The sequence below is a fragment of the Neodiprion lecontei genome, chromosome 3 (genome assembly GCF_021901455.1).
Source record: "Neodiprion lecontei isolate iyNeoLeco1 chromosome 3, iyNeoLeco1.1, whole genome shotgun sequence".
In the NCBI taxonomy this organism is placed as follows: Eukaryota; Metazoa; Arthropoda; class Insecta; order Hymenoptera; family Diprionidae; genus Neodiprion; species Neodiprion lecontei.
In genome coordinates this window covers 33,089,743-33,108,762 of record NC_060262.1, presented here as the reverse complement: position 1 = coordinate 33,108,762, position 19,020 = coordinate 33,089,743, and the positions used below count along the sequence as shown (strand labels likewise).

The window sequence follows — 19,020 nt, the reverse complement described above, 5'->3', positions numbered from 1 at the left end:
TATTTTTTCAAAAAATTAACTGCAGAAGGATAACACTATTTTTAATCCCCACACCCACACACACATATACATAGTATAAACGCAGTTAGCATATTTCCACCAAAAAAACTTGTTATTCCCAGCCAAGCAATATTTTAGTATTGCTTCTTTGTTTTTGTAAAATAGAGACAATAAAGGAAACAATTGAAAAAATTACTTGCAGCATATACATGATTTCGATAATGAAACTAATATATCTTTTGTGCAATATCTGCACATACATACACAAATTCAAGTTAAATTGTACACATTATTGTGGTTAAAAGAAAAAAAAGTGGTAAGTAATGTGGAATTCGATGATTCTTGATTAAAATGATTAAGTTATTGTAGTAAAATTGCGGCACATTCAAATACGCGACTTTTTTTGAATTTCGCTATTGAAACCCGGAGCTAGCTCCTATTGAAAAAATTGAATACATGCATGGCATAAAGGTACAAAAAGATCTGGGGTAAATCAATAATTTACACTATACAGTTTCTATGCTTTCAACGATTATTTCAAATTACCCGACTATGCTACAACATTATCGACCTACACATTTAATTCTAGGTTTAGTACCGGAACTCTAAATCAGAAAAAAGTGAACCCTTGAGGGTAAAACCTAGTAATAACGCTGAGCTTATCTTATACTTATTAATTATCAACCGATTCATTTGTTGGACTCTTCTCTGTTACAACAGAGTTCACTTTCGAAACTACGTTTAAAAGCAAGGGCGCGTACATGGTACGCGCACTGCATTGTGGGTATGGTAGAGGTAATTCAAGATGGCAGCTGCGGCTGTATAAAGTGGCGATCTCTGAGAAAACGATGGAATAATAATTGTGTCTCTACTTTTCATAACTGACTCTTTAGAGACGCAGGTTGAATCTTTGGATTGTAGTGTAATTGGACTATAATCGTTATCAGAATACACGCCTAATCATGGGCGATAAGAGACACGGTCTTTCGGTAAGTAGACTATCCGCTGCTTCCAGCTCGTACTATTTATTTGTCACTGAAATTTAGTACTGTGTTTTAACTATTCGATATAAAGTTGCAGTTCGTGTACTGCATTATTACCTTTGAGTTTTGGACTATCAGAACTCTCTGACGATACATCACACTAAATATATGCGATAACATTTTTTTACCATTTACCTTTTTCACATAACCACGCGTCTTCAACTGTCATATGTAACTTTATTTCATTACTTAAAATCCAAAGAATATTCGTTTATTACATTGTTTCGAATATTTTGTTAGCGGTGTATTGTCAAGATGCTCAGAAAACAAATACTGAGATACTAAATTATGTGTGATAACATTTCAATGATCCAGTTGAGATTGATTGAATTTGAACTCCGATATTGAATGTAGTATCCACAGTGGAACTATCAAGGCTGTCATTATATTAGGTATTTTGTGTAAATAATTTAAATAGTTACTTTATGATTTAATTATCTTTCAACGTAAGCATCATGTAAGTGCACATTATACTATTAGACAGATACTTGAAAATACTTGAAAAAGAATGATGGATGTTTCACGCTCATCTTTTGTTTCTGATTGTTCGCTTCAGACAGAAATTACAATTTTGAATTACGAAGCCAACAATCCTGAAACGGTTTTATGTGCTTTAGTATTCTCTGTAATCATTTAAAAAATGGACACACCACTGACATTGACCATCATGAATTACTGTACTCATATATATATATATATATATATATATATATATATCTGTACAAATGTTTTGTTTTATACAGAAAGAAGAGATTGCAAAGCAATTTATGTTACCAGAAAGGAAGAGTAAAATTGCAACGTTACTAAAGCAAGATGGTCAAGCTTATTGCATTTGTCGTAGCTCGGATAGCTCGCGTTTCATGATGTGAGTTTTAATTCTTATTCTTTGAGTACATTAATAACGAGATGTAAGTTGCCGATAATGTAGTCACTGTGAGTGACCTCAATTGTCTTCAATTATTTCTTGTCCCTTCAAAACATCTATAGTTAACATCTAAAGTACCCGAATTCAAATTTCTCAATCAGTTACTGCTTAAATCACGGATTATGAGAAGTAGATTTCCTTTAAATGATAGATTTGCACTTAACGATTTTGATACATTTTACTATTTCATCCCTACAGCAGCAAACCGAACTATTTTTAATGGATCAACTTATCTAGCAGATGTCACTGCCACGAATAGAATAATTCTTAATCATGTCACTTTTTATTAGACATTTTGTAACCAAGATTATACAATTAATTATAGTGGATGTGACGCTTGCGAGGAATGGTACCATGGTGATTGTATCAATATTACAGAAAAAGAAGCGAAACATATCAAGCAGTTTTTCTGTGTTGTAAGTATAATATGAATATTTCTCAGAGAATATGTTGTGTAAAGATTGAGATATTCAATCTTTTTTTAGACAGCATATTGAGGCAGTGAGCAGTTTAATACAAAAAAAACAGATCATTTCACAAAACAAAAATTAAATTAGAAATTTTAAGTGAATATATACTTGATCTTATTCTTCTCTGTAATTAAAAACAAATCTTGTCATTTCATTTCTATTCCAGCGCTGCCGGGAAGAGGACTCGACACTTATAACACGTTATAAACCCCGTAGATCTGAACAAGATGATCATAAATACAAGAAGTATAAAGAGAAAGAAAGGGCTATTCGATACGAATACGACGCTCCTTGGGATCCTACTATTGTGAAGAAATCTTCAAAACGTTGTGGCGAATGCTCGGGCTGTCTACGCTCAGAAAACTGCGGCAAATGTGATGCTTGTAGACACTTGAAAAAATTTGGTCCTTCTATCAGGTTGAAGTTGAGATGTATCCAGAGAACGTGCAGAGTACTCGGTGCACCACCCAAACCCTTGAAAGGATATAATAAAGGTTCAAAACCAGGTAGAAAAAGGAGAAGGGACTCTAGCAACGAAAGAGCTGAGCATTTGGATCAGCCACGGCAATGTTACGGTCCCGCATGCACAAAACAATCTCGACCCGGTAGCAAGTATTGTTCAGATGAGTGCGGAATGAAATTGGCTACGAATAGAATATACCAGGTACTACCGCAGAGAATTCAAGAATGGTCATTAACATCCTGTGTTGCTGAACAAAATAATAGGCGAGCATTAGAGACGGTTAGGAAACAGCAAAATGATGTTAGAAGGATCCTGCAAGAATTGGACAAGCGACATTCGGAACTTGATCGTATTTTGGAAAGAGCTAAACAAGCTACTATTGATCCAAAAACTGAAGTTGACGATTTGGATGATACGGAAATGAGCATGTACTGTATTACATGTGGACACGAAATCCATTCTCGCACTGCCATTAAACACATGGAAAAATGTTTTAACAAGGTAATTGCTTACTTTTTGTGGAAATTTACTGTGATTCCATACGCTTGAAAGATTTTATGATGACTCGGAGTGCCTTATATGAATTGTTGAACAATAATTTTCTTATTAAGCCAGTTAAACAATTTTTCATGTCAGAATGAGTTTAGATATGGAGATAATTAGTTACATGTCACTTTACGTGGTTAAATACCATAAAAGTCTAAGGATTTGTAATAAACAAAATTGTTTTTACAGTCCTACAAAATATTTGAATTATGACATTAATAATATTTTTCAACGACCTTGAAAATTTCTTAGTGTAATGTGTAATATGAACCCCAAATAACCAAACTAGATGTTACTGGGTTAGTAACAGTTCAGTTAGAGTCTACATTTATTTTTCTAAAATATTCATGTACTTGTTTCAGTATGAATCTCAAGCATCATTCGGATCAATGTTCAAAACACGTATTGAGGGTCAAGTGATGTTTTGCGACTTTTACAATCCTATCAATCGAACATATTGCAAACGATTGCGGGTCTTATGTCCCGAACACTGCAAGGACCCGAAAATAAGCGAAACTGACGTATGTGGTTGCCCATTAGTCACAAATGTGTTCGACACTACTGGTGAATTTTGTCGTGCACCAAAAAAGAGTTGCCTCAAGCACTATGTATGGGAGAAACTGAGACGTGCTGAAATAGACATGGAACGAGTGAGAGAGTGGTTGAAAATAGACGAATTGGTGGAGCAAGAGAGACAAATCCGTTCTAACATGGCTACGCGAGCTGGTGTCTTGGCCCTGATGCTGCATTCAACATACAATCATGAGTTAATGGAACAAATGACGCAAGAACAAAGTAGGGAACAGATTGAGGCAATGGAGGAAGAGTTACAACGCAGATATAATACCCAATTCCAGAAACAGCAGACTAAAAATTGAACAACTCTTAACTATAATCGAATGGAATGTAAAAAACTTTGTGAACCAACGATAAGTTGTGTGGTTCCATTATATAATTTTCAGATTGTTATACATAAATGACTAAACAACAAAGTCATGTTATTTCAGAGCGTATTGATAGTTATTGTAGGCAAGATGAACCTGTTCGAACGGCCAATTTTTCGGTAATCAGTGTTAAAATAGAGACTTGCTGCTCGTTTTCGCGAAAGGAATCTGTTGCGCATAGTCTGAAGTCGCTACGTACAGGAACATAGCATCCGCAACACGGAAACATTCTCACAAATTCCGTCGCGTCTTCGCAGCTGTCGAGCCTACCAAGTTCTATTTGCCGTTCTCGTATTCCTAAGAATCCAATTTACGGAAAAAGGTTTCGCAAGTCGAATATAAAACAATAAAATCTTGCTCCGATTTGGAGGAAGTTACTGGCAGCGATTGTAGACTACGCGCAATCGATTCCTCTCGCAAAATCATGTCGACATCGTACGTCGATATAATGACTCCAGCATTATTGAAAATCGCCAAAATTTTCACCAAAAATCCAAAGGGATTAGCTTATTTTTTTTTTTTTTCACCGACCGTAGTAGCTCAGATGCTAGCACTCGTGACTGCGGAGCGGGAGGACTTGGTTTTAAATCCCCGACCTATCAATTAGGTTGATGAATAAGAATTCTCGACCTCGTATATAATCTATTATAGAATCTTGGTGATCGGTCAATTAAGTAAACGTATTTTTAGTTAACGTTTCGACCCGGATATGGGCCCTCCTCAGAACGATTTATTTATTTAACTGTCAAGAACAACAAAAAATTTTTTTAAAAATAATACTAGAAGTACAATCAGACATTAAATATTGTAGGTGTAATACTCTTAGGGCTATTATATATTATTGGTTAGTAAGAACAATTTGATTAATTGAAAAAAGAAAGGCTTAAAGTGTTATTTACCTTTTTTTATAAGTAAGTGGACTAAGATGTAGTCGAATTCACAATTTACAATTGGTGGAGACAATGTTCTTTGAGTGACGGTAGTCAGTGTCAATCTTCTAGTTATTTTACATGTAGGAGTTAATAGTTGGAAGTCACTAATTAAAAAGCTTAAAGAACTATGTTTCTTCACAGTCAATATGTCATTGTGTTAAAAGGTTTTTAAAGAAGGTCTTTTTAGCAGTAAAATTAATTTGCAAAGTGTCCAAGAAATGGAGGTAGGCTCTTTATGACTACGTTCCACATGTCTAACAAAAATTATTGTTGGTTGAACCGATTGGGTCAACAGGTGAATAACGACTGATGGGAGAAACAAATATGATCCAGAGTGAAGGTGAACCTAATATAAACAATTATACAAAAAAACAAAAAATATTTTGTGAAAAAAATTATGTAGAAAAACTGTGTTATGGGGACAAAAATTTTGTGTATCTAGTTAAGGTTAAACAATATTTGGTGTGTGGGCGGAGATTAGAGGTTTGTAAATATTACTTAAATGTTCAACATCTTGTCTAAGGTTAACGGAATTGGTGTGACCTACAATGTTGCACATTTCTAGTAATAGTCTTTTATAATAATTGGGTTCTTCACAAAGGATGTTTGTATTGTCGTAGTTAAAAGTATGTTGTTTATTGATACTATGTTTTGTTAGAGCGGTGTGACGTTCTTCAATCTCATGTACATTGCGTTGATGTTCTTTGATTCTGGTGTTAAGGTGGCGGCCAGTTTGTCCGATATAAACTTGGTTGCAATCATTGCAAGGTATTTTATACACAACATTGGATCGTTTGCCAATGGGGATCTTATCTTTTCCCGTGTCAAAAACTAATTGTAAATCTTTTGAATTTTTTCCAACAAACTTGACATTATGTTTGGAAAATAGACGGTTCAATAGACGGTAGTTGACCGAGCCATCAAACTTTCTAGTACAGAGTTCTAGGAAAAAAATCTGTCGCTCATATACAATATACTAAGATGGAATGATTATTCTCATGGCCTATTACACAAACATATTAATAAGAGACGCACCTACATCAACAACTTACCTGACAATAATATTGACTCTGCTCCCGCAGACGATAACAATAGACCTGCTACTACATATATTCCCATCCCATATGTATCTGGTCTCTTTGAGTCTTTGAACCGTCTATTTTCCAAACATAATGTCAAGTTTGTTGGAAAAAATTCAAAAGATTTACAATTAGTTTTTGACACGGGAAAAGATAAGATCCCCATTGGCAAACGATCCAATGTTGTGTATAAAATACCTTGCAATGATTGCAACCAAGTTTATATCGGACAAACTGGCCGCCACCTTAACACCAGAATCAAAGAACATCAACGCAATGTACATGAGATTGAAGAACGTCACACCGCTCTAACAAAACATAGTATCAATAAACAACATACTTTTAACTACGACAATACAAACATCCTTTGTGAAGAACCCAATTATTATAAAAGACTATTACTAGAAATGTGCAACATTGTAGGTCACACCAATTCCGTTAACCTTAGACAAGATGTTGAACATTTAAGTAATATTTACAAACCTCTAATCTCCGCCCACACACCAAATATTGTTTAACCTTAACTAGATACACAAAATTTTTGTCCCCATAACACAGTTTTTCTACATAATTTTTTTCACAAAATATTTTTTGTTTTTTTGTATAATTGTTTATATTAGGTTCACCTTCACTCTGGATCATATTTGTTTCTCCCATCAGTCGTTATTCACCTGTTGACCCAATCGGTTCAACCAACAATAATTTTTGTTAGACATGTGGAACGTAGTCATAAAGAGCCTACCTCCATTTCTTGGACACTTTGCAAATTAATTTTACTGCTAAAAAGACCTTCTTTAAAAACCTTTTAACACAATGACATATTGACTGTGAAGAAACATAGTTCTTTAAGCTTTTTAATTAGTGACTTCCAACTATTAACTCCTACATGTAAAATAACTAGAAGATTGACACTGACTACCGTCACTCAAAGAACATTGTCTCCACCAATTGTAAATTGTGAATTCGACTACATCTTAGTCCACTTACTTATAAAAAAAGGTAACTAACACTTTAAGCCTTTCTTTTTTCAATTAATCAAATTGTTCTTACTAACCAATAATATATAATAGCCCTAAGAGTATTACACCTACAATATTTAATGTCTGATTGTACTTCTAGTATTATTTTTAAAAAAATTTTTTGTTGTTCTTGACAGTTAAATAAATAAATCGTTCTGAGGAGGGCCCATATCCGGGTCGAAACGTTAACTAAAAATACGTTTACTTAATTGACCGATCACCAAGATTCTATAATAGACTATCAATTAGGTCCCGAACGGCAGTTGCAAAAATGTAAGACGGGTCACGCCGTTCAGGCACCGCACCGCTTTCCTGGTCGGTGCTTTGGACTCGGGTCCGGCTACACCTGGACAAGGTTTTCGGCAGTTTCCCTTGTCCATCGTGCAAATGCGGCTGTTTCTACTACCACTGCCAAACCCCTGCTTGCTCTTTACTTTCAATAATTGCAAACGAAATTGTGATAAATAAAGAATTATTATTATTATTATTATCACTTTTTTTTAGCAAAAATTTTCCGTCAGAATCGATTCGTACGACCCTTTCTCGACTAATAGGATCCCCAGGAACACAAAAAAGTCATCTAACAGAGCAAACGACCAGCAGCAAAGAGATTACCAAGGATTGCAAGAAAAGCATTGAAATGGCTTAGGAATAACAGCGAAGAAAATAACGACGAGTATACGAGGAAATTTATTTATTAATTGATTGTAAGCGACTCAGGACTGCGCTAAACCGATTCCCCATTTAAAGTTGCGGAGAAATATTGTATCGGAGAAGTAATTCCACCATTCAATATCGGTCAAATTTCATCTGAAAAAATGTAGAGGGGTAAGCCTTCTTTTTCCTACGATTTTGGAGCAAAAATTTTTTGGGTCAGAACCGATTCAAATGACCCCCTCCAGACTCGTTGTACCCCAAAAAGTGCAAAAAGTTTTTGTTCCATTATTTATTCCTGGACTACATCGAATAGTAACAATACAGTATTATACACATCATTTTTTGCAGAAGTACATACATTACACCTGCACGCAAGCCGGAACATAAACTATACTTAAAAACTACAATAATAACTATCTCGTATAACATTGTATATATTCTGCTTGAGGTCATTTATATTGCACATTTTTGCCTTATATAATGATCAGATGTATGTGATGTTCAATCATTATTCGGCACTTCTGTTTGTTTTCCATGTTAATACTGATTTCGCAGCTTGTTGTGATTTGTCTTCCTCACCTCTGTGAATACCCATTGCACATATAATGTTTTTCGATCGTGAGTTTTGATTCGTAGTTCACAACGAGTCGAGACTGTCTGCATCGGATTCCTCTCGCGAAACAGTGATTTAAATAAAGTATCGGTACCAGAGAGAAGAATGTATACATAGATCATATATAATAATTGATCAGATGTGATAATGATGCAGAGACCAAAAAGTATATATGTATATGCGGTCCATGCACGATATTAATATATGTGATCCATTTACGATTAATACATGATGCATGCTATAAATTTTATAATTTTCCAGGAGACAAACTAGATTATCTACAATAATACGGCTATAAGATGAAAATAGAAGAATTATTCATTTCGGAACGGGATTCTATTCAACACGTGCTCGATGTAGTAGTACGTGACATTAATATTCATAATTATTCTAAGAACTTTTCATTTGCTCTGTCGATCTTGAATTTTCGTAGGCACAGAATCGAAACGCTGTTTTAGCTAATCGCAAGTGAAGTATCTACGTTGGGTAGAGAAGCAGAATTGTTTTTCGGAAAGTGTTTGTATGGAAAAAAATTCAGAGTAACTGTAATACATCACGGATGCGCTAATTTCGATCGAGATGAAATGGATGCTCCGTATATGAGACAGTATTTAATGCAGTATCCTGATTTGAAGATCTGAAAAGGTGACTTGTAGCATTTTGTTTCTTTTTTTGTGACAGGGAGAGAAAGAACGAAGCTTTTTCAAACTACGAGTGTATTTTAACACGCATTTGAAACGTACGAGCAAAAATTTTTATCATCCGACTGTCGCAGAACGGCAGCGTTATTAGCTGACCCGTTAACTCAAGAATATATCTTTAGTCAACGGCTGACCATCCTAGGGCCTAGCCGCTTGAGTCTAAAATCGGTAAGAAAGGTAAAGTGCGTATTTCTTGTCTGATATGTAAAACTAAAATCATTATACATCATATCATATCATACATAGTATTGAAGTTCGAAACGAAAGTTTGGATGTCGGATGTTCAGAAAGTGACGTCACCCAAAATATTTTTTCTCTTGTCGTCATCGATCTGTAGTAATCAGCTAGCCAAATTCCTCAGTCTGGAAACAACCGCGCGGTAGAGCGGTCGTCTGAGAATCGCGCTCCGCAGATTTCGAGTACCGGGTTCTCTACCTCCTGGATCCTGCGCTTCGGATCCGCTTCCTGGTGCAACTCGAGTTCCAGGACAAGCGATCCGTAGTTTCTACGCTCCAGGTCCGCTACCTGGTGAAACTTGACTTCCAGGACAAGCGTTCCGTAGTTTATACGCTCCAGGTCCGCTACCTGGTGAAACTCGACTTCCAGGACGAGCGCTCCGTAGTTCTGGCTGTCCAGGTCCTTGACCTGGTGACTTTTGACCTTCCGGAGTAACTTTCAAGTTGACAAGTTTGATAATTAAAAACGTCATGTTTTGTACTATCAAAACAATATGCATGCTTCAGATAACATTTTGAATCGGAAAAAAAGCCGAACGACCAGGATCAAGATATTGATATTGGTGAGTGGTTGGCATGGTATACATAGGAATACATGACGATAACGTCGTTCAATTAGAGCTAAAATTGCTATGCGTAGTGTTTCAAATCTGTCAGTATTTAGCTGATAGTTCTGCGGTATTTTTTGACGAAATTTATTGTCATAAAATCACAATACGTTATACTTACGCGCACGTTTAAACGTCATTTGTAGCACATTCACAAAGACAGTGTTCATTCTGTATACTGTGAAACAAATACCAGAATTTTTTGGGCAGTCATCGCAGGTCACAAAAACACAGTCACGAACTTCAAACATCATCTATAATTGAATTGGATCCACATACGGATGTCACATCCAAAATGCCTCCACAAGGATCACACATCATCTTATCAACAAGCAACAACATCAACACCAATCAGTATTTTTTTAAGAAACCTGATGATGGCAAGCGGGGTCCTGCCAAAACGTCGTAATAAAAGCTACATTTCATGAATTGAATCTTGGCATCATTGACTGTTACAACCAACGAAAATTTAATAATATTTTTGACGTGTTCGAATACTGAAAATATTTATTGATATTCAAGGTATCACCCGAGGTGGTTAGCGGTGGTCGTTGGAGGAGGTTGGCGGTGGTTGGCGGTGGTCGGAGGTGGTTAGGGGTGGTTGCGGGTGATCGAGGTGGTCGAGGAGGAGGACGAGGAAGCCGAGGAGAACGGGGATTTCGGAATGGCGAGCGAAACACATTTATATATTTGATAGCAATTTAGATGATAGATATTTGAGAGCAATTGTAATTATATTTTTTTATAAACTTATGCTTACAATAAATGATATTAATTCATTTTTCGCGCAAGCTCAAATTCAGTAGCTATCACCTTACTTTTTTCTTCATTTTTTGACCGAAAGATATTAGTCTCAGATTCGATTAGTATGACCGTTACACTAATTGGACCCGCAGGAACGCAAAAATCGCACAAAAAAGAGCGTAGAATCAGCAGCAGAGGAACTACTAACGGAATCTTCTATTTGTTGTCCGCTACTTCTGGTGCGTTCCTCGCAGCGTATTGCAACTGCGTCGAATCGACTTCTCTCAGTAAACTACGTCGATGTACCGTATGAAGAGATTAATTTCAGCACTGCCCAAAATTCACAAACAACGGATAGAAAAAAACTGACGAGGTCTACCTTCCTTTTTTTCGAGCGGATAATTTTTCTTCATGGAATCAATTCGAACGATCCCTTTCCAGACTTATTGGAACTCTAGTATTACAAAAAGGTATTTGGAGCGTCGTGGGACCAATACCTGAGAAGATGCGAAAAAATTACGGAGAAATTCCAGTAGGTGTTATTCAATTTACTCAATGTTAGGTATGATAGTAATACAAAATTACACATCTCGAATCCTGCGGAGGTCCATTGTAGCTTTTAGCATTGTAGGTGCTCAGACTGGAACCCAAACTGCGCTTAAAAACAACATTAATGACTATTTGATACAACGTTGTTCATATTCTGCTCGATGAAATATATATCGCAGTATCTGTTCTATATAGAAATAACATACTAATTATATCTATGAGAATATTATTATAGTAATTATTATTATAAAATCATGAGTATAATGTACTAGTGTAACATAATAGATTTATACTATTTGGAAACTTGGTAAAGTAGTATACACTGACACCCGAACACTTGTACTAGATTGAATAAACTGGAACTGGAACTAGTCCCTACGAGTTTGGGATTTTTCTTTCACACCTGTTGAACCTCAGAAAACGCAGCGACAAGAGCGTGGTATCAACAGAATAGAAATTACAAAGTAGAAAGCACCTGCTAAAAAATTTCGAAAAAACAGAATCTCGTTTTTTGGCTGTAACTTTTGATGCGTTGATCGCAGCGAATTGGAATTGCGCCCAATCGATTTCTCTCGCAAAATTACGTCGATATAGTGCGCCAAAGAATTGATTCCAGCACTTTTCAAAATCGCGAAAATTTTCGCCAAAAACACAAAGGGGTTAGCCTTACTTTTTTTTTGGGCAAAAAACTTTTGGTCTCAGATTCGATTTGAATGACCCTGATCTGACCAATTGGACCCTCAGAAACTCAGAAAACGTAGCGAAAAGAGCGTAGGACCAACAGGAGAGAAACGGCGTGGAAAAAAAGCACCTGCTGAAAAATGTCGAAAATTCAGGTTCTGGTTTTTTGGCTGTAACTTTTGACCCTCCGCTCGCAGCGTATTCCAACTGCGCCCTATCGATTTTTCTCGCAAAATTACGTCGATATAGTGCGCCAAAGAATTGATACCAGCACTTTTCAAAATCGCGAAAATTTTCGCCAAAAACACAAAGGGGTTAGCCTTACTTTTTTTTTGGGCAAAAAACTTTTGGTCTCAGATTCGATTTAAATGACCCTTTTTTGACTAATTGGACCCCCAGGAACTCAGAAAACGCAGCGAAAATAGCCTAGGATCAACAGGAGAGAAACGGCGAGCAAAAAAGCACCTGCTGAAAAATGTCGAAAACACAGGATCTCGTTTATTGGCTGTAACTTTTGATGCGTTGATCGCAGCGTATTGGAATTGCGCCCAATCCATTTCTCTCGCAAAATTACGTCGATATAGTGCGCCAAAGAATTGATTCCAGCACTTTTCGAAATCGCGAAAATTTTCGCCAAAAACACAAAGGGGTTAGCCTTACTTTTTTTTTGGGCAAAAAACTTTTGGTCTCAGATTCGATTTAAATGACCCTTTCTTGACTAATTGGACCCTCAGGAACTCAGAAAACGCAGCGAAAAGAGCGTAGGACTAACAGGAGAGAAACGGCGAGCAAAAAAGCACCTGATGAAAAATGTCGAAATTTCAGGTTCTGGTTTTTTGGCTGTAACTTTTGAACCACCGCTCGCAGTGTATTCCGACTGCGCCCAATCGATTTCTCTCGCAAAATTACGTCGATATAGTGCGCCAAAGAATTGATTTCAGCACTTTTCAAAATCGCGAAAATTTTCGCCAAAAACACGAAGGGGTTAGCCTTACTTTTTTTTTGGGCAAAAAACTTTTGGTCTCAGATTCGATTTAAATGACCCTTTTTTGACTAATTGGACCCTCAGGAACTCAGAAAACGCAGCGAAAATAGCCTAGGATCAACAGGAGAGAAACGGCGAGCAAAAAAGCACCTGCTGAAAAATGTCGAAAACACAGGATCTCGTTTATTGGCTGTAACTTTTGATGCGTTGATCGCAGCGTATTGGAATTGCGCCCAATCCATTTCTCTCGCAAAATTACGTCGATATAGTGCGCCAAAGAATTGATTCCAGCACTTTTCAAAATCGCGAAAATTTTCGCCAAAAATACAAAGGGGTTAGCCTTACTTTTTTTTTGGGCAAAAAACTTTTGGTCTCAGATTCGATTTAAATGACCCTTTTTTGACTAATTGGACCCTCAGGAACTCAGAAAACGCAGCGAAAATAGCCTAGGATCAACAGGAGAGAAACGGCGAGCAAAAAAGCACCTGCTGAAAAATGTCGAAAACACAGGATCTCGTTTATTGGCTGTAACTTTTGATGCGTTGATCGCAGCGTATTGGAATTGCGCCCAATCCATTTCTCTCGCAAAATTACGTCGATATAGTGCGCCAAAGAATTGATTCCAGCACTTTTCAAAATCGCGAAAATTTTCGCCAAAAACACAAAGGGGTTAGCCTTACTTTTTTTTTGGGCAAAAAACTTTTGGTCTCAGATTCGATTTAAATGACCCTTTCTTGACTAATTGGACCCTCAGGAACTCAGAAAACGCAGCGAAAAGAGCGTAGGACTAACAGGAGAGAAACGGCGAGCAAAAAAGCACCTGCTGAAAAATGTCGAAAACACAGGATCTCGTTTATTGGCTGTAACTTTTGATGCGTTGATCGCAGCGTATTGGAATTGCGCCCAATCCATTTCTCTCGCAAAATTACGTCGATATAGTGCGCCAAAGAATTGATTCCAGCACTTTTCAAAATCGCGATAATTTTCGCCAAAAACACAAAGGGGTTAGCCTTACTTTTTTTTTGGGCAAAAAACTTTTGGTCTCAGATTCGATTTAAATGACCCTTTTTTGACTAATTGGACCCCCAGGAACTCAGAAAACGCAGCGAAAATAGCCTAGGATCAACAGGAGAGAAACGGCGAGCAAAAAAGCACCTGCTGAAAAATGTCGAAAACACAGGATCTCGTTTATTGGCTGTAACTTTTGATGCGTTGATCGCAGCGTATTGGAATTGCGCCCAATCCATTTCTCTCGCAAAATTACGTCGATATAGTGCGCCAAAGAATTGATTCCAGCACTTTTCAAAATCGCGAAAATTTTCGCCAAAAACACAAAGGGGTTAGCCTTACTTTTTTTTTGGGCAAAAAACTTTTGGTCTCAGATTCGATTTAAATGACCCTTTTTTGACTAATTGGACCCTCAGGAACTCAGAAAACGCAGCGAAAATAGCCTAGGATCAACAGGAGAGAAACGGCGAGCAAAAAAGCACCTGCTGAAAAATGTCGAAAACACAGGATCTCGTTTATTGGCTGTAACTTTTGATGCGTTGATCGCAGCGTATTGGAATTGCGCCCAATCCATTTCTCTCGCAAAATTACGTCGATATAGTGCGCCAAAGAATTGATTCCAGCACTTTTCAAAATCGCGAAAATTTTCGCCAAAAACACAAAGGGGTTAGCCTTACTTTTTTTTTGGGCAAAAAACTTTTGGTCTCAGATTCGATTTAAATGACCCTTTTTTGACTAATTGGACCCCCAGGAACTCAGAAAACGCAGCGAAAATAGCCTAGGATCAACAGGAGAGAAACGGCGAGCAAAAAAGCACCTGCTGAAAAATGTCGAAAACACAGGATCTCGTTTATTGGCTGTAACTTTTGATGCGTTGATCGCAGCGTATTGGAATTGCGCCCAATCCATTTCTCTCGCAAAATTACGTCGATATAGTGCGCCAAAGAATTGATTCCAGCACTTTTCAAAATCGCGAAAATTTTCGCCAAAAACACAAAGGGGTTAGCCTTACTTTTTTTTTGGGCAAAAAACTTTTGGTCTCAGATTCGATTTGAATGACCCTGATCTGACCAATTGGACCCTCAGAAACTCAGAAAACGTAGCGAAAAGAGCGTAGGACCAACAGGAGAGAAACGGCGTGGAAAAAAAGCACCTGCTGAAAAATGTCGAAAATTCAGGTTCTGGTTTTTTGGCTGTAACTTTTGACCCTCCGCTCGCAGCGTATTCCAACTGCGCCCAATCGATTTTTCTCGCAAAATTACGTCGATATAGTGCGCCAAAGAATTGATACCAGCACTTTTCAAAATCGCGAAAATTTTCGCCAAAAACACAAAGGGGTTAGCCTTACTTTTTTTTTGGGCAAAAAACTTTTGGTCTCAGATTCGATTTAAATGACCGTTTTTTGACTAATTGGACCCCCAGGAACTCAGAAAACGCAGCGTAAATAGCCTAGGATCAACAGGAGAGAAACGGCGAGCAAAAAAGCACCTGCTGAAAAATGTCGAAAACACAGGATCTCGTTTATTGGCTGTAACTTTTGATGCGTTGATCGCAGCGTATTGGAATTGCGCCCAATCCATTTCTCTCGCAAAATTACGTCGATATAGTGCGCCAAAGAATTGATTCCAGCACTTTTCAAAATCGCGAAAATTTTCGCCAAAAACACAAAGGGGTTAGCCTTACTTTTTTTTTGGGCAAAAAACTTTTGGTCTCAGATTCGATTTAAATGACCCTTTTTTGACTAATTGGACCCTCAGGAACTCAGAAAACGCAGCGAAAATAGCCTAGGATCAACAGGAGAGAAACGGCGAGCAAAAAAGCACCTGCTGAAAAATGTCGAAAACACAGGATCTCGTTTATTGGCTGTAACTTTTGATGCGTTGATCGCAGCGTATTGGAATTGCGCCCAATCCATTTCTCTCGCAAAATTACGTCGATATAGTGCGCCAAAGAATTGATTCCAGCACTTTTCAAAATCGCGAAAATTTTCGCCAAAAACACAAAGGGGTTAGCCTTACTTTTTTTTTGGGCAAAAAACTTTTGGTCTCAGATTCGATTTAAATGACCCTTTTTTGACTAATTGGACCCCCAGGAACTCAGAAAACGCAGCGAAAATAGCCTAGGATCAACAGGAGAGAAACGGCGAGCAAAAAAGCACCTGCTGAAAAATGTCGAAAACACAGGATCTCGTTTATTGGCTGTAACTTTTGATGCGTTGATCGCAGCGTATTGGAATTGCGCCCAATCCATTTCTCTCGCAAAATTACGTCGATATAGTGCGCCAAAGAATTGATTCCAGCACTTTTCAAAATCGCGAAAATTTTCGCCAAAAACACAAAGGGGTTAGCCTTACTTTTTTTTTGGGCAAAAAACTTTTGGTCTCAGATTCGATTTAAATGACCCTTTTTTGACTAATTGGACCCTCAGGAACTCAGAAAACGCAGCGAAAAGAGCGTAGGACTAACAGGAGAGAAACGGCGAGCAAAAAAGCACCTGCTGAAAAATGTCGAAAACACAGGATCTCGTTTATTGGCTGTAACTTTTGATGCGTTGATCGCAGCGTATTGGAATTGCGCCCAATCCATTTCTCTCGCAAAATTACGTCGATATAGTGCGCCAAAGAATTGATTCCAGCACTTTTCAAAATCGCGAAAAATTTCGCCAAAAACACAAAGGGGTTAGCCTTACTTTTTTTTTGGGCAAAAAACTTTTGGTCTCAGATTCGATTTAAATGACCCTTTTTTGACTAATTGGACCCTCAGGAACTCAGAAAACGCAGCGAAAATAGCCTAGGATCAACAGGAGAGAAACGGCGAGCAAAAAAGCACCTGCTGAAAAATGTCGAAAACACAGGATCTCGTTTATTGGCTGTAACTTTTGATGCGTTGATCGCAGCGTATTGGAATTGCGCCCAATCCATTTCTCTCGCAAAATTACGTCGATATAGTGCGCCAAAGAATTGATTCCAGCACTTTTCAAAATCGCGAAAATTTTCGCCAAAAACACAAAGGGGTTAGCCTTACTTTTTTTTTGGGCAAAAAACTTTTGGTCTCAGATTCGATTTAAATGACCCTTTTTTGACTAATTGGACCCTCAGGAACTCAGAAAACGCAGCGAAAATAGCCTAGGATCAACAGGAGAGAAACGGCGAGCAAAAAAGCACCTGCTGAAAAATGTCGAAAACACAGGATCTCGTTTATTGGCTGTAACTTTTGATGCGTTGATCGCAGCGTATTGGAATTGCGCCCAATCCATTTCTCTCGCAAAATTACGTCGATATAGTGCGCCAAAGAATTGATTCCAGCACTTTTCAAAATCGCGAAAATTTTCGCCAAAAACACAAAGGGGTTAGCCTTACTTTTTTTTTGGGCAAAAAACTTTTGGTCTCAGATTCGATTTAAATGACCCTTTTTTGACTAATTGGACCCTCAGGAACTCAGAAAACGCAGCGAAAAGAGCGTAGGACTAACAGGAGAGAAACGGCGAGCAAAAAAGCGCCTGCTGAAAAATGTCGAAAACACAGGATCTCGTTTATTGGCTGTAACTTTTGATGCGTTGATCGCAGCGTATTGGAATTGCGCCCAATCCATTTCTCTCGCAAAATTACGTCGATATAGTGCGCCAAAGAATTGATTCCAGCACTTTTCAAAATCGCGAAAATTTTCGCCAAAATCACAAAGGGGTTAGCCTTACTTTTTTTTGGGGCAAAAAACTTTTGGTCTCACATTCGATTTAAATGACCCTATTTTGACTAATTGGACCCCCAGGAACTCAGAAAACGCAGCGAAAAGAGCGTAGGACCAACAGGAGAGAAACGGCGAGCAAGAAAGCACCTGATGAAAAATGTCGAAATTTCAGGTTCTGGTTTTTTGGCTGTAACTCTTGAACCACCGCTCGCAGCGTATTCCGACTGCGCCCAATCGATTTCTCTCGCAAAATTACGTCGATATAGTGCGCCAAAGAATTGATTCCAGCACTTTTCAAAATCGCGAAAATTTTCGCCAAAAACACAAAGGGGTTAGCCTTACTTTTTTTTTGGGCAAAAAACTTTTGGTCTCAGATTCGATTTAAATGACCCTTTTTTGACTAATTGGACCCTCAGGAACTCAGAAAACGCAGCGAAAATAGCCTAGGATCAACAGGAGAGAAACGGCGAGCAAAAAAGCACCTGCTGAAAAATGTCGAAAACACAGGATCTCGTTTATTGGCTGTAACTTTTGATGCGTTGATCGCAGCGTATTGGAATTGCGCCCAATCCATTTCTCTCGCAAAATTACGTCGATATAGTGCGCCAAAGAATTGATTCCAGCACTTTTCAAAATCGCGATAATTTTCGCCAAAAACACAAAGGGGTTAGCCTTACTTTTTTTTTGGGCAAAAAACTTTTGGTCTCAGATTCGATTTAAATGACCCTTTTTTGACTAATTGGACCCCCAGGAACTCAGAAAACGCAGCGCAAATAGCCTAGGATCAACAGGAGAGAAACGGCGAGCAAAAAAGCACCTGCTGAAAAATGTCGAAAACACAGGATCTCGTTTATTGGCTGTAACTTTTGATGCGTTGATCGCAGCGTATTGGAATTGCGCCCAATCCATTTCTCTCGCAAAATTACGTCGATATAGTGCGCCAAAGAATTGATTCCAGCACTTTCCAAAATCGCGAAAATTTTCGCCAAAAACACAAAGGGGTTAGCCTTACTTTTTTTTTGGGCAAAAAACTTTTGGTCTCAGATTCGATTTAAATGACCCTTTTTTGACTAATTGGACCCTCAGGAACTCAGAAAACGCAGCGAAAAGAGCGTAGAACTAACAGGAGAG

The 19,020-nt window shown here is 37.8% G+C and overlaps 1 protein-coding gene across 1 annotated transcript; it reads left to right on the top strand.

Annotated features, from left to right (window-relative positions):
- The first annotated feature begins 442 nt into the window (after positions 1 to 442).
- Positions 443 to 4,439, top strand: LOC107219629 (CXXC-type zinc finger protein 1). Its single transcript, XM_015657904.2, has 5 exons — positions 443 to 989; positions 1,787 to 1,908; positions 2,294 to 2,384; positions 2,605 to 3,402; positions 3,810 to 4,439. The coding sequence occupies exons 1-5, from the start codon at positions 963 to 965 to the stop codon at positions 4,323 to 4,325; spliced, it is 1,554 nt and encodes a 517-aa protein (XP_015513390.1). The 5' UTR covers positions 443 to 962; the 3' UTR covers positions 4,326 to 4,439.
- The last annotated feature ends 14,581 nt before the right edge of the window (positions 4,440 to 19,020 follow it).